This window comes from Prinia subflava, chromosome 12 (genome assembly GCF_021018805.1).
Source record: "Prinia subflava isolate CZ2003 ecotype Zambia chromosome 12, Cam_Psub_1.2, whole genome shotgun sequence".
NCBI lineage: Eukaryota > Metazoa > Chordata > Aves > Passeriformes > Cisticolidae > Prinia > Prinia subflava.
In genome coordinates, this window is record NC_086258.1 from 12003833 (window position 1) to 12018294 (window position 14462).

The 14462-nt window shown below is 64.5% G+C and overlaps 3 protein-coding genes across 12 annotated transcripts in view; 2 read left to right on the forward strand and 1 right to left on the reverse strand.

The window, feature by feature from the left end:
• Positions 1–164: 164 nt before the first annotated feature.
• On the reverse strand, positions 165–2936 carry SGSH (N-sulfoglucosamine sulfohydrolase). The gene is made up of 8 exons (XM_063409779.1): positions 2849–2936; positions 2480–2640; positions 2258–2363; positions 1903–2053; positions 1511–1667; positions 1260–1341; positions 982–1185; positions 165–724 (listed from the first exon to the last, which is right to left on the reverse strand). The coding sequence occupies exons 1-8, from the start codon at positions 2934–2936 to the stop codon at positions 165–167; spliced, it is 1509 nt and encodes a 502-aa protein (XP_063265849.1).
• Positions 2850–10398, forward strand: SLC26A11 (solute carrier family 26 member 11). 10 transcript variants are annotated; one of them, XM_063409201.1, is made up of 16 exons: positions 2850–3513; positions 3782–3974; positions 4159–4244; positions 4731–4810; positions 5018–5238; positions 5361–5536; positions 5625–5697; positions 6020–6070; positions 6348–6408; positions 6719–6774; positions 6941–7081; positions 7737–7864; positions 8201–8300; positions 8517–8653; positions 8897–8969; positions 9661–9874. In XM_063409201.1, exons 1-16 carry the CDS (start codon positions 2935–2937, stop codon positions 9720–9722), a joined length of 2217 nt encoding a protein of 738 aa, XP_063265271.1. In that variant the 5' UTR covers positions 2850–2934; the 3' UTR covers positions 9723–9874. The 10 variants fall into 10 exon arrangements, with proteins under 10 accessions (XP_063265271.1, XP_063265272.1, XP_063265274.1 ...); XM_063409202.1 differs by having other exon boundaries at positions 8520–8653; XM_063409204.1 differs by having other exon boundaries at positions 5018–5160.
• A 631-nt stretch (positions 10399–11029) lies between these two features.
• RNF213 (ring finger protein 213) overlaps positions 11030–14462 on the forward strand; it is a 44307-nt gene continuing 40874 nt past the window's right edge. The window contains exons 1-2 of the mRNA XM_063410105.1: positions 11030–11175; positions 13810–14119. Of these exons, the coding sequence (XP_063266175.1) occupies positions 13925–14119 (195 nt within the window). The 5' untranslated portion in view covers positions 11030–11175; positions 13810–13924. The remainder of the gene's footprint in view (positions 11176–13809; positions 14120–14462) is intronic.

Below are 14462 nucleotides of genomic sequence, written 5' to 3' on the forward strand. Positions count from 1 at the left end.
AGCTGGAAATCACTGAGCTCCCTTTTTAAAAGAGCTGATTTCACTGAAGAGCCTGAAATCACTGAGCAGGGAGCGGATGTGCCTGTGCCTCTGGACACCCTGTGTCCTTCTAAGGACGCTTCTCCAGGAAGGTCGCAGCACTCTGCCCGCAGTGACAGTGGCACTCACAGCTCGTTGTGCAGCGGCCTGCACTGGGGGCTCAGCTTCTCCTCCAGGACAGCGTCGGGGGCGCACACCCAGGGGTCCCCCGTGTCCCACTGCCACCTGAGCAGCTGTGCACGGAGCCCCTGGAAGATGTCAGCATAGCGGGGGTCTGTGGCCAGGTTCTGGCTCTCGGCAGGGTCCCGGCTGCAGTCGAAGAGCTCCCAGCGGTCCCGGTAGTAGTACTGGTGCAGGGTCTTGCTCCAGTGGGTTGGCTGCCCCGCCCTGGTGCGGTTGAGCAGGTCTTGGAAGGTGGGTGAGATGTAAAAGTCCTGGTCGATGGGGAAGGGCATCTTGTAGTTGAGGTTGTGGATGAGGCGGAAGTGCCGGTGCTGGATGGCCCGCATGGGGTAGTACATGGTCACCTCGTGGTGGCTCTGGCTGCTGAAGGCCGTGGCCCAGGGCTGCTCTGACTCCAGGGCTGGCAGGAGAGACTTCCCCGTGAGCCGCACCTGCCTCGTGCCAAAGATGCTGTAAGCAGGGTAGGGGATGGAGAACCAGTCCAGAATGGTCGGAGTCAGGTCTGGAGGGGAGGAAAAGGGTGAGAGGAGGGACAGGCACTGTGGGAGGAAACTCAGCCCCAGAGAGGGACAGAAAGGTCCCCAGGGATGGTGTCCCCTGTTCTGTCCTCCCTCCTTCCCCTGCCCTGCACTGGCCCTGCCAATGCTGAGGGCTCTGGGGTGCCCCCAGGGACAGGACCCTGAGTTTTGGTGTAGGGAGGGTGGGGAGCAGCCCACACCCCCAGGCAGGGCTGTGCTGCCTCCCTCCCTCAGCCCTTACCCAGGAGGGTGGCGAAGGCGGGGCTGACCTGCCCCCAGCGCCGGGGGTGCTCAGGGGAGGACAGCAGCAGGGGCTCGGCTGTGCCCGAGCGGTACAGGTTGGTCCTGCCGCCGGGGAAGGGGATGCCGTTGTCGGAGGTGTAGATCACCAGGGTGCTGTTGAGGAAGCCAGCGTGGCGCAGCTCCTGCAGGACCAGCCCGATCCCTGCGGGCACAGGGGCACAGCTCAGCGGGGAGCCAGGGGCTGCGGCGCTCCCCAGCCTGGCCCGGGGCTCCCACCTTGGTCCATGCGGCCGATGGTCGTGTACTGGGCAGCCAGGTCTGCCCGGGCAGCCGGCGTGTCCGGGACAAAGGCAGGGACCTAAACAGAGACAGGGAAGGGCCATGTGGCTGTCACAGGCCGCTGTGCTTTCAGCAGCTCTTGCTGTGACACTGGAGGCAGTGACAAGGTGGGGGCCAGCCCTGGCTCCATCAGAGGCTGCCATCATGTGCAGCCCCACAGAGCCCCACACATTCCCACAGGTTCTCACCTGCACTTGATCCGGGTGGAAAATCTGCGGCTTCCAGTCGGGGATCCAGCCCATCCCGCTCTCTCCATTGCCAAACTTCTCACAAAAGGCCCCGTACTGGGGTTGGGAGTGCCCGCAGCGGTGGGGGTCGTGGAAGGCAACATAGAGGAAGAAAGGCCTAGGGATGGAAAGAGGGATGTGGAGGTGGTGAAGCAAAGGAGTGCCCGGAGACCTTCCTGGGCTGTGCCATGGCGAGCCGGGGTCAGCAGGACCTAATGTGGATATGGGGCAACACAGGGACAAGGGGCCCCTTCCTGTTTGAGACCAGCTGGGACAAGGGGACAGACACCTCTTCAGTGAAGCCAGGTTCCCTCCTCCCCACAGCCCTTCCCCGGACAAGGGGGCCGTCTCACCTCTCGTCCTGGCTCTGCAGGAACCGCCGGACCAGCTCCTTGATGCGGGTGATGTTTCTCCCCACCTGCAGGACTGAGCTGTTCTCCTCGGTGTAGGCGAACTCGAAGGGATACACAGCCTCTGGCCCCACGTGCTTCTTCCCAATTATCCCTGAGAAAAGCAGGGATAATTCTGTGCCAGGAGCAGTGCGAGGGGGGATGTGGCTGCTGCTGTCTCTGGGGAACAGCCTCAGGTCCAGGCAGTGCTCCCCGGCCCACAGACAGTGCAGCCACCACGCTCCCAGTGGGGTTTGGAGCTCCCTGCCTGTCCCAGCTCCCTGCCTGTCCCAGCTCCCTGCCTGTCCCAGCTCCCTACCTGTGCGAATGCCAGCGTGGCTGAGCAGCCGGGGCAGGCTCCGCACGCCGTCGAAGGAGTTGAAGTGATGCACGTCCTGGTGCAGCCCGTACATCCCGTTCTGGTGCTGTGGGTGAGGGGAAGCAGCTCGGTCGCACCGGGGCTGCCAGCCGTGCTCCAGCCGTGCCCGTGGCATCTGCCGTGGGCTGGCAGCCCCGGCCCGGCGCAGGGGGGTGCCCCTACCTGGGGCAGGCCGGTCAGGATGCTGGCCCGGCTCGGGGAGCAGCTGCTCACGGAGGTGAAGGCGTTCTGGAAGATCAAACTGTGCCGGGCCAGCTCGTCCAGGTTCGGCGTCCGGATGCCCGAGTTGTTGTAGGCGCCGCTCTCAAAGCCGCCGTCATCGGCTGCGGGATGGGTGCGGGGTCAGCCCGGGGGTGTCCCTGAGCGGGGACAAGGCCCGGGGGACTCTGATGGCACCGGGAGCATCCCCGGGCTGCGGGGAGGATGCAGCGCACCCCGGGACCCGCCCTCCCAGCCGCGGGACGCCCCCAGCGCCCAGCCCCGGGCAGGGGGCTCCGGGCCGGCTCCGGGGCTGGGCCGGGCCGCACTCACCCAGGAGCAGCAGCACATTGCGGGCCGGGACAGCGGCTCCGCCGGGGCAGAGCGCGCCCAGCAGCAGCACCAGCGCCCAGGGCTGCATGGCACCGGCACCGGCAGCGACAGCGGCAGCGGCACCGGCACCGGCAGCGACAGCGGCAGCGGCACCGGCACCGGCAGCGGCACCGGCAGCGACAGGGGCACCGGCAACGGGGCTCAGCAGCTCCTCCGGCCGCCCCGGCTCCTCCTCACCCCGGTCACATGAGGCGTCCCGGCCGCTCAGATCCGGCGCGGGCGGAGCCGCGGTCTCTGCGGTCTGTGCTGGGCTGGTACCGGCGGCTCCGGGCAGCCCCGGCCCCGCGGGGCCCCGCTCCTGCCCGGTCCCGCTCCTGCCCGGTCCCGCTCCTGCCCGGCCCCGCTCCTGCCCTGTCCCGCTCCTGCCCGGTCCCGCTCCTGCCCGGCCCCGCTCCTCCCGGTCCCGCTCCTGCCCGGCCCCGCTCCTCCCGGTCCCGGCCATGCCGGGGTGCCGCTGCCCGCTCCCGGCGCTGCCGCTGCTGCGCTGGCTCCCGCGCTATTCCCGGGCGTGGCTGCCGCTGGACGCGCTGGCCGGGCTGGCCGTGGGGCTGACCGCCGTGCCGCAGGCGCTGGCCTACGCCGAGCTGGCCGGGCTGCCGCTGCAGGTGGGTGCCGGGGCCCGGGGCTGGGACCCGCCCTGCCCGGTGGGAGCCGGGACCCCGCTCCCGGAGCAGCGGGCCGGGGTGGCGGGCAGGGCTGGGCTGGGCTGGGTGACCAAGGGCTGATGTGTGCAGTCGCCCGTTTCCTGGGCAGGATGTTCTGCGTCTGCCAAGGGCTCTGGAGTGACCGGAGATCAGCCCAGCCCTCCCAGTTCGGAGTCTGGCCTCTCCCAGCTCCCAGGGCTGTGCCAGTGCCCCTTCTGTCCCCCTGCAGTACGGCCTCTATTCCTCCTTCATGGGCTGCTTCGTCTACTGCTTCCTGGGCACGGCCAAGGACGTGACGCTGGGTCCCACGGCCATCATGTCCCTGCTGGTCTCCTCGTACGCCTTCCACGAGCCCGTCCATGCCGTTCTCCTCGCCTTCCTCTCCGGCTGCATCCAGCTGGCCATGGGGCTCCTGCGCTTCGGTGAGAGACTCTGGCCGAGCACAGTTGTATGCTTAGGGTATTGCTGTACAGCCTCTTGTTGTTCCTTGCTCCTCTCTGCTCTCTGGGACACTGGGGTTGTCCTGCTGGCGCTTGTGACAGCCCCCTGTGCACACACATGAGGCCCCGCTGGGGTCAGGAGCTCACTGCCTCCCATCCCATGCAGGATTCCTTCTGGATTTCATTTCCTGCCCTGTCATTAAAGGGTTCACATCAGCTGCTTCCATCACCATTAGCTTCAACCAAATCAAGGTAGGATCTGCCCTGTCCTGGATGCCTTGCCAGCCCTCTCCTAGTGCTGCGGAACTGGGATATTTGGCACCGGGCTGGGCAATGTGTGTGGTGCTGGAGGAAGGAGCCTCAAAGGGGTCCTGGGGCCCCCTGCCAGTGGTTCTGCTGGGTCCCTGAGCGCTCTGCTCTGAGCAGACCAAGCTGAACACACCCAGCTGGTGGCATCCAGGACACCAGTAAAACCAGGACATTGGGTTTGGTCACTTGCAGGAGGCACTGGGCAATCCTCTGGCACGGTGGGTTTGCAGATTTGGAAGCTGGGGGGTGTTTTGCAGCCCCAGCAGCCCCTCACTGGCCCCTCAGGGTCCTGAGGCTCTGCTGGGCTGCCACACTTCCTCTGTGGTTAACCCAAATCAGAGCCTCTGCCAGCAGCTGCCAGGCCGGCGTTGGCTAATGGCTGCGGTCACGGGAGGGCCGGGCTGTCACCACGCTTTGTCTTCTGCACAGAACATCCTGGGGCTGCAGGGCATCCCGAGGCAGTTCTTCCTGCAGGTCTATGAGACGCTGCGGAGGATTGGGGAGACCAGGTCAGCACCATCCCTGCCCTGCTCCCTCCCCTGCAGCTGCGGCGTCTTGGGCTCCGCTGCTTCGCTCCCCTTCGCTTTGGTCACACCTTGGACTGATTCCTGGGGCTCTGCCCAGCGCTGTGACACAACTCCCCCTCCCCGGGGCTTTGTGGGAGCTCTCGCTGTGCCCACAGCATGTTTGGGGTGGCGCTGAAGTGCCTCTTGCAGGGCTGGGGACGCTGTGCTGGGGCTGACCTGCCTGGCCGCGCTGGCAGGGCTCCGGGCCATGAAGAGCCGCCTGCCCCCCGCTGCCCCTGCAGACCCCCTGGCTGTCAGGATCAGCTACCTGATTGTCTGGATCTCTGCCACAGGTGTGTCAGCTGTCCCCTGGCCCGGCCCCTCCCGGGGGCTCATCTCAAGCCCAGGCTGGCAGGAGCCAAGACCTGGAGGTGGGTCAGCAACCCAAGGGTGCTGCCCCCGTGCCCCTTCCTAGGGCCCGGGATACCCATCACATCCTGCCCCCTCCCGCTGCCCTGGGCAGCTTTCACGGGCGCTCTCTCCCCTTTCACAGCACGCAATGCTCTGGTTGTCCTGTTTGCTGGCCTGGTGGCTTACTCCTTCCAGGTGATGGGCTCCCAGCCCTTCAGGCTCACGGGCAGCATCCCCCGGGGCCTCCCGGCGTTCCGGCCGCCGCGCTTCTCCCTGGCAGCGCCCAACGGCACCGTCCCCTTCCAGAGCATGGTGCAGGTGGGTGCTGGCAGCTCCCCAGGGGCTGCTCTGCTCCCTCCTCGTGTGCTGGGTCCCAGCCTGCCCTGACTGGATCCTCCCCTCCCAGGACATGGGGGCCGGGCTGGCCGTGGTGCCGCTCATGGGCCTGCTGGAGACCATCGCCATCGCCAAGGCTTTCGGTAGGGCTGTGCCAGGGTCCTGCCCTGTGCTCGTGGGGGCTCAGGGTGCTGGGGAGGGGTCTGCAAGGGCTCGGAGTGCTGGGGAAGGTGCTGTTCCTTCTGGAGGGACTGGGCTGCAGTTCACAGCGTGGACTGGCAGGAGGGGTCCTGTGGGGTGCACAGCTGAAATTTGCCCAGGAGGTGAGTGTTGTCTCGGGTGCTCCTGTGCCTGAGGGGTGCCAGGGCAGGGCCCACACAGTCCCAGTCACTGCTGGTTGTGCTCCATGTGTGTGGCATGTTGTGCCTGTGGGAACCTCAGGCCAATGCCAGCATCTCCTTTCAGCCTCACAGAATGGTTACAGGATTGACCCCGACCAGGAGCTGCTGGCTCTGGGTAAGAGCTGCTTGGTCAGGAGGGCAGGGGTGGGGCTGTGGCCCCAGCACTGCCTGAGATCCCATCTGGGCAGTCCTGTCTCCACCTGAACTTTTCCCTTCCTAACCTTGCTGCCCCCACCCCAGGCGTTCTGTCAGCTCAGGAATTTCCAGAGCAGGCTGAGTCACTCTTGCACAGCTGGGTGGGCACTGTCCAGCCCTGGGCTGGGAAGGGAGAAGGTCATGACGGGGACACAGACACAGCAGTGCCTTCCCAGCCCCTCTCCTTGTCTCCTCAGGTGTCGCCAATGTCCTGGGCTCCTTCGTCTCCTCGTACCCCATCACGGGCAGCTTTGGCCGGTGGGTATCAGGAGGGGGAGCAGGGCACTCGCTGGGGCTTGGATGAGGGAGCTCTGCAAGATCTTGAGTGGAAGACTGTGCTGACCCCAGTGGGTCCCTGAGCTCGTGTCCTGGTGGCCACCTTCCCTTCTGCTGAGGGCCACCTCCCTTCCTGCTGTGTGGTCCCGCTGCAGGCAGAAAGCCAGGGGCTTGCTCGTGTTCCTGCCTTGTGGGGTGGATGGTTTTCCTGGGTGGGGCCTTTGGGCAGTGGGCAGGAGCATCCCCCAGCCCCGTCCCTGCACAGCCTGGGATGTGTGGGTTTGCATTTCAGGACGGCAGTGAATGCCCAGTCAGGGGTCTGCACCCCCGCGGGAGGGCTCGTCACAGGTACAGCCCTGCCCTGCCCTGCCCTGCCCTGGGCTGCTCCCTGTGCCAGGGACCCCTGGGCATCAGGGACCCCTGGGTATCAGGGACCCCTGGGTGTTGGGGACCCCTGGGTGCCAGTGACCCCGGGTGTCGGGGTGCCCATGGCTCAGGGGTCCCCCTCCCGCAGGTGCCCTGGTGCTGCTGTCCCTGGCGTACCTCACCTCTCTCTTCTATTACATCCCCAAAGCGGCGCTGGCTGCTGTCATCATCTCGGCCGTGGTGCCCATGTTCGACGCTGGCATCTTCCGGACGCTCTGGCGGGTTAAGAGTGAGGGAATGGGCAGTCCCCCTGCTAAAGGAACCTCCCGGTGCAGCCATAGAAGCAACTCTGGCAGCCACACTCGCTCCCCTGAGCTGGGATTGAGGCCCCTTCAGGGCTCCCCCCTGCCCCACTCACACAGAGCAGGTTTCCTCACTGGCTCTGCCTCAGGTTTCCCATAGCAGTCTCAGATGTCCAGATCCTTAAAAAAAATTAATCATGGTGCCATAACCAAGTAACAGAATAACAGCTCGAGCTGGGTGTTTGCGAGGAGGGATCCAGAACAAATGAACCTGTGAGATTTTATCCCTTTATCCCCTCACAGACATGTGAAAATCTGCGAGTGGTTGGGTCCTGCAGCCGTTTCTGAGTGTCCCATCATTGTCTCTGGAGTGTCCCATCACAGTCTCTGAGTGTCCCATCACAGTCTCTGAGTGTCCCATCACAGTCTCTGAGTGTCCCATCATGTGGCTGCCCACCGGATCCTGAGTTCTTTGTTGTGCAAAGGGTGGCCCCTTCCAAGCGCTCCCACCCTGAGCTCAACCTGCGTCTGCACTGAATGCATTCCTCAAGAGCCCGGTGCAGCCCGGCTCTGGACGCTGTCACTGAGTGCCCTGTGGCACCAGGACCTGCCACAGCCCAGCCTGGCTTCTCTCTCTTGCAGGGCTGGACCTTTTGCCCCTCTGTGTGACATTCCTGCTCTGCTTCTGGGAGATTCAGTACGGAATCGTGGCGGGGGTGCTGCTTTCTGGGATCCTCCTGCTCTACTCCATTGCCAGGCCCCCAATAAAGGTGGGCTTCTCCCTCCCCGTGGATGTGCTGGGAGGGGCTCCTGAGGGCAGTGGGGTGTTGGGGTGCAGGATGCTCCTGACCTGTTCTGACTGCCATGGACACAGCACAGGGACCCCTTTCAAAGAGCAGGAGAAAAGGAACAGCCAGGAGAGGAGGAGAGGGAGGCACGGCTGTCCCTGTCCTGCTGACGCTGGGGTGTGTGCGGGAGGGTTTTCCCTGAGGGATGGGGGCTCCTGCTGCTCCCACTCCATCCAGGAGGACCGTGAGTGGCACGGCAGCTGTCCCTGCCTGGGGAGGGTCTCAGCCCTGAGCTGGCAGTGACTCCTGTCCCCCCAGGTGTCGGAGGGGGCGGTGCTGCTGGTGCAGCCGGGGAGCGGCCTGCACTTCCCCGCCGTGGAGCACCTGCGGGACTCGGTGTGCAGCCGTGCTCTGGCAGGTACTGTGCTCCCACCCGTCCTGGGGACACAGCTGTCACCGCCTGCATCACTTCTGCTGCGGGTGGCGAGTGCTGCCCAGACCCAAGCACTGCGGGTGCAAGCGGTGACAGCACCGCTGTGCCACCCCTGCCAGCCCCTGCCCTGGCTCTGAGGGCTGTGACCCCTGGGCTGGGCATTTCTGGACATGTCAGGGACGTGACCTTGTGCTCTTCCAGCAGCATCTCCACCACGCTGCGTCATCCTGGACTGCTGCCACATCAGCAGCATCGATTACACGGCGGTGGTGGGGCTGGCAGAGCTGCTGCAGGAGCTGCGCGGGCACGGCCTCTCGCTGGCCTTCTGTGGCCTGAAGGTGTGTGGGACCCTGGCCACTCCGGCCAGCCCCAGGGAGGGCGTGGGCTCAGCCCAGCTGCCCTCCCCGGGCTCTGTGCTGGCCCCTCCTCTGTGGCACCATCAGCGTCCCACGCGTCTCACAGAGCTGGAGGCTGCGGGGCCCTGGAAGGGCTGCCTGCTCCCTGCTGGAGAGGCTGGGGCTCTGCCCTGGAGGGGTGGGAAGCAGCCAGCACTCCCCCAGCCCGGGTTTCTCTGCCCTCAGGACCCTGTTCTCCAAGTCCTGCTGTCTGCAGACTTAGAAGGATTCCAGCATTTCCCCAGCTGGGAGGAGGCAGGTGAGGCTCTGGGCTGCTCTCCCAGGACGGGATGAGTGTGGCTCTGGAGGACTCCCGTGGGGATCTGACCTGTCCAGCTGCACAGCAGCAGTGGGGGCTGCAGGGGCTCTGGGAGGGGGAGCTGGAGCCCCTCTGAAGGATTGGATCTCCCCAGCCTTGGGGATTCCTAATGAGCTCTGGTGGTTCAATCCAGCAGCAGCTCAGCACCAGAGCCCTTCACTCCCCCTACAGAGGGACAGAATCAGAGAAAAGGCAAAACTCTTGGGCTGAGATGAAGGCGGTTTAATAGGACAGAAAAGAAAATTATAATAATGATAAAGGAATATCCAGAGCAAGTGATGCACAGGGTGCTTGCTCACCACCCTCTGAGCAATGCCCAGCCAGCCCCTGAGCAGGGGCCCTCACCCCCAGGACAAATCCCCCCTGTGCTCTGGAACATCCCCTGGGCACTGGGGCAGCTCTCCTGGCTCTGCCCCCAGCTCCTCTCTGGCCAGGCAGCCTGGGAGCCTGAGAAGTCCTTGGCTCAGTGTAAGCAGTGCTCAGCAGCAGCTGAGCCATCAGGCTGTTATCAACAGGAGCCTCATCCTGAATCCAAACACAGCTCTGAACCCACTCCTGGGAACACAAACTCCATCCCAGGCAGAGGCAGGACATGAGCCTTGGCTTGACTCTGCTCCCGTTCCTGTCCCAGCGCGGTGCAGGGGAGCGGAGCCCTTCACCAGCACTGCCGACAGCTCGGGGCTCATCCAGTGAGAAGAGTTTGGGTTGAACGTCCTGTGACACCCCAGGGACCCCAGCACACTGCGTGGGAGCCTCCTGCCGCAGCCAGGCCTGTGGGGATGGACTGTCCCCATGTCCCACACCGAGATGGACAGAGCGGCACCAGCCCAGCCCCACACGGGCTGTGGGACAAAACTGTTCCATGCCACAGTGACCAGTGCAAAGCCATTCTTCCTCCATGGCTGCTGCCATTTTTAAACAGCTGTTTGAATTCTGGACCCTTTTCATGTCCTGGGCCACTCCAGTGGTGACGCAGGGTGTGCTCCTGTCAGAGCTGTTCCAGGGCTGCTGTGCTGCCCTCCAGGCAGGCAGGGGGGCTCAGCCTTCAGCTGCTGGGAGAGGAAAACCTCTGGGACTGTGCTCCTTACTGATTTTTATCCTTACTCATCTTTTTTATTCTTATCTTTTCTGTGGGGTGTTGTGCCAAACACGGCCCTGGGTCAGGGCTGGGCTGTCCCCCTGGGGTGCAGCCCCTGGCCTGGGCCGTGCCGAGGGGACAGGCACGGTGACACCAGGCTGTGCCCAGCTGTGTGACAGGGACAGCACCTGGTGGGGCTGGGCAGGGTCGGGAGTTCAGTTTCCCTGAGCAGCCCTCGGCCACAGCGAGGGTGTAATAAATCAGAAATCGCTAATGAGTCAGTGTGATCTCTGCCTTCCTGAGGGAAAACTTTTTCCTTTTGTGTGGGAAGGGGAGATTATCTTCTGGATGGTGCTGAGCATGCCAAGGAATAGAAACTGAAACCGGGCGGGTGAGCCGAGCCCCAGGGCAGGGTCTGGTACAGCTGCTGCTGCGGGAGGTGCAGGTAGGGCAGCAGAGGTGCCCGGGAGCCACGCACCTGCCCGGGCCGCGGGTGCTGCCCCGGAGCGCTGCCGCCGTCCGGAGCAGCCCTGAGCTGTGAGTTCTTGCTGCACCACGGGGTGCGGGGAGGGGGAAACGGGCACGGGGTGAAATGGGCTGGTTGTTTGGGAATGTGTGTGTGCTCAAACCCGTGTGAGCAAGGAGGTCAGGGCTGCTGCGAGCCCGTCCTCGGCTGGTCCTGGCTGGGCCCGGGATGGGGCACCAGCCGTGTCCCTGCTCCTGCCTGTGGAATCCGCTTTGATTGTCGGGTCCGGCACAACACCCGTGCCCTCCCGGTGCTGCTCCTGCCCCGGGCCGGAGGGTGGGGGAGACTCGGGCGGCACCGGGGCAGAGCCCCGAGCGATGCCCGGCGGGATGGGGGTCGGGCGGGGCGGGACCCGTGGACAGCCGCCGGGGGCGGTGGCCGGGGCCGGGATTGGCGGGGAGGTCCGGGGCTGGGCGGGGACCGTGACTGCAAAAACGAAAGTTGGCGGCTCGGCGGAGAATCGAAACTTATCCGGGCGGGAGTCGGCGGAGCCGAAGGACTAGCGGGCTTTGCAGGTGCCGCTGCCCGTGCCCGGTCTCTCGGTGAGTGGCGCTGCCGGGGCCGGCGAGCGGCGGGACGGGGAGCCGGGCCTGGGGGCTCCGGGGCGGGCGGCGCGGGGCGGGGGCAGCCGCGGGTCCGGGGCGGGCGGCGCTGCGGGCTCCGGGCCCCGCTGCACCCTCCCGGTGCCGCCGCAGCCCCTCCGTGCGCCCCGATTTCCCCGGTGCACCCTGATCCCCGATCCGCCCGGAGCCCTCCGGTGCGTCCCCGGGCACTCCCATCTCCTCCCCGTTTACCCGGGCGCCCCCACCCCGCGGTGCCCCCGGTCGCTCCCGGTGTCCCCCCCACCCCGGTCGCTCCCGGTGTCCCCCCCACCCCGGTCGTTCCCGGTGTCCCCTCCCCCCCCGGTCGTTCCCGGTGTCCCCCCCCCCCCCCGGTCGTTCCCGGTGTTTCCCCGCCCGTGCCCCCCCCCGGGCCCTCCCGGCGCCCCCCGGGAGCCGCGCTAGCCCCGCCCCTCACATCACATAACGGATTCATTTGCATATGACCGCCGCTTCGCCACGCCATTGGTCCATCCACCCTGGGTATTTGCATATATCCCGAGGGGGCGGAGAGCCGCCAATCCGCGGGGATGATAGCGGGTTCATTTGCATACAGGCCACGCCCACCCGCGGGTCAGCGCCGCCCCAGGCCGGGCTGGGCAGCGACCTCGGCCGGGCCGCGGGTTCGGGACCCGCTCCGGGCTCCAGCCCAGTCCCGGTTCCGCTCCCGGCTTCCGGCGCAGCCCCAGGCAGGGTTCGGGGAGCCGGGCTCTGAGCGCTGCTGTGTGTGTCTGTCTGTCTGTGTGTCGGCGCTGTCGCTCCCCCACGCTCCCGCCCCGCTCTCGGGTGTCGCAGGCCGCTCCCGGCACTCAGCCGGCCGGGCGGAGGGGGCCGAGACTCGGCTGTGTCTCTGCCCCGTCCCCGTCTGTCCTCCCTGCTCTCCTGCAGCCGCCCTGGGGCCACGCTGGGCACCAGGGCTGGGCTGAGGCTGCAGAGTGACCGCAGCCTGCCTGTGCCACCCCTGGTGCCCGTGGGGCTCTGGGCTCTGCCCAGCTCGTTCCACGCTGCTCTCGTCCCGAGCTCCCCTCCCCATCTCTCATCTCAGCCTCCCCTGGCATCCCTGCCCAGAGAGTTTTCCTCGCCCTGCAGTGACTGGTGGGACACACAGAAGTGACTCAGTTGCTGACACATCCTACACAGTCTCCAGTGTTGAACTAGTTTCTGTTCTTGCTAATGAGGTAGTGCTGTTTTTTGTTAAAAGACTGAGTCCCCCTTGACACAACTTACAGTTTCTAACTTGTTGTTACATTTAGAACTCAGCCCAGAAGTGCGTTTGACAACACACCTGCTCTGCCTCTCTGAACAGAGGCAGCATCAGGTACACAGCACTCAGGTTATACTTGGGGAAATGTTTCTTAATCCTTTATTTGTTTAAGACCAAATGACCTGGGCCACCAGAATGGCTTTTGGTTTGCTGACAGAGAGAAGTGGGATTCTAGGAAAACACACTAAGTCAGACTTGAGCTGCTGCAGTCCCGACAGGGTCAGTTCTTAACAAATCCCTCTGCACTCCAGCATGGCAGGGTAACAAACCTGGGATCTGCAGCTCTGAAATCCTGTAGGAAGAACATCCAGAGCAGCTGAGGTTCAAAGCTTTTGCTCTCAGACTGGGGCAGAGGCAGCATGGAGGGGCCTGTGAAGCCCCTGCAGAAGGCAGAGATCTGCTCTGCTGCCTGGCTGCGCCTGCAGCTGCCCTTCACAGCTTTTTGAAGGACTGGATAAAGCTGTAAAGATAAAACGGGAGTTTCCTCTGCTTTCCTGGAAAGGCCTCAGCTGCTGGGAGCGGTCACAGTGCCACCCCAGAGGGCTGTGCCAGCTGGGACGTGCCCCTGTCCTGGCACGGGGCCGCAGGCACCGCGGGTTGGCAGCGCTGCAGGAGGGACAGGGATGGAGCTGAGCCTCGCTGCTGCGGTTCCTGCATTGCTCTGCAGCTGGCAGGGCCCTGGGGAGGGCAGGAGGCTGCACAGGGAGTGGGGGCATTGCTGGTGGGAGCTGAGCAGGGAGCAGCAAACAGCTCCCGTGTGCCGTGTCCTGGCTCTGCCTGGGATGGAGTTTGTGTTCCCAGGAGTGGGTTCAGAGCTGTGTTTGGATTCAGGATGAGGCTCCTGTTGATAACAGCCTGATGGCTCAGCTGCTGCTGAGCACTGCTTACACTGAGCCAAGGACTTCTCAGGCTCCCAGGCTGCCCAGCCAGAGAGGAGCTGGGGGCAGAGCCAGGAGAGCTGCCCCAGTGCCCAGGGGATGTTCCAGAGCACAGGGGGGATTTATCCTGGGGGTGAGGGCCCCTGCTCAGGGGCTGGCTGGGCATTGCTGAGAGGGTGGTGAGCAAGCACCCTGTGCATCACTTGCTCTGGATATTCCTTTATTATAGTTTTCCTTTTCTTTCCTATTAAACTGTTTATCTCAACCCACAAGTTTTGCCTTTTTTTTCTGATTGTCTCCCTGTTCAGAGGCTTGGAGTGCCCTGGTCCAGTGCAAGGTGTCCCTGCCTGTGGCAGGGGTGGAACGAGATGACCTTTAATGTCCCTTCCAACCCAAACCATTTCCAGTTTAACAATTAATTTCACTCCCCTGCAGAGAGAAGAGAGGTGCAGGTCCCTCCAGTCCCTGATGCAGAGGAAGAGGTGAAGGGAGAAGGCGCTGCTGGCTTTCTTCCACCACTGAAACAAAGGAGACCGAGGGGGAGTCACTGATGGACGGGGCAGGAGCTCTGCCCGGCACCTCAGGCACCACACCTGGCACTGCAGGTGGATCTCCCTCCTCTGCTGGGACATGGAAGGAGGAAGAGGAACCCTCAGTGCTGGAGTCTGCCCCAGAGGACAGCACAGAGCCCTCGGCTCAGCGCGGGGCTGGCGACTCGGCCGAGGTGGCTTCTCCGCAGAAGAAGGTGAGGATCCTGCTGGGGCTGGGGGCACCTGTGGCCTGTTTCCCTCTCGTGTGAGGTGAGGGGGCCGGGCTGCAGCCCCCACATCCCGCTGGCCACGCCGGGGAGCTGCTGCCCGGCTTCCTGCAGGAGCAGGCTGTGTTTGCTGACACTGTTTAGTGTGTGCGGCGTCGGGGGAAGCCACAAATCACACGAGTCAGCCTGGGCACTGCAGCGCTGCTCTGTGCTCCTGCCGAGCAAGCCTTGAACATTAAACCTACACAGCTCTTAAGAGTTATTTGCATTTCACTGGCTGGTCTTGTCCCTCCTCTTCCTGATCATTCTCTGTTGTTCTCTGTTAGCCCCG

What these genes read in the sequence shown, in the direction of transcription:
- SLC26A11 (XM_063409198.1), top strand. Translation starts at nt 2,935, where the DNA reads ATGGCACCGGCACCGGCAGCGACAGCGGCAGCGGCACCGGCACCGGCA. An exon ending in GCAGGAGCCAAGACCTGGAG is followed by an intron (nt 5,239 to 5,360) that starts GTGGGTCAGCAA and finishes CCCCTTTCACAG; the next exon opens with CACGCAATGCTCTGGTTGTC. An exon ending in TGGCCTTCTGTGGCCTGAAG is followed by an intron (nt 8,654 to 8,896) that starts GTGTGTGGGACC and finishes CTCTGCCCTCAG; the next exon opens with GACCCTGTTCTCCAAGTCCT.
- SGSH (XM_063409779.1), bottom strand. Translation starts at nt 2,936, where the DNA reads ATGCAGCCCTGGGCGCTGGTGCTGCTGCTGGGCGCGCTCTGCCCCGGC. An exon ending in TCCTGACCGGCCTGCCCCAG is followed by an intron (nt 2,364 to 2,479) that starts GTAGGGGCACCC and finishes CCTCACCCACAG; the next exon opens with CACCAGAACGGGATGTACGG. An exon ending in CGCCTTCGCCACCCTCCTGG is followed by an intron (nt 725 to 981) that starts GTAAGGGCTGAG and finishes CCTCCCCTCCAG; the next exon opens with ACCTGACTCCGACCATTCTG.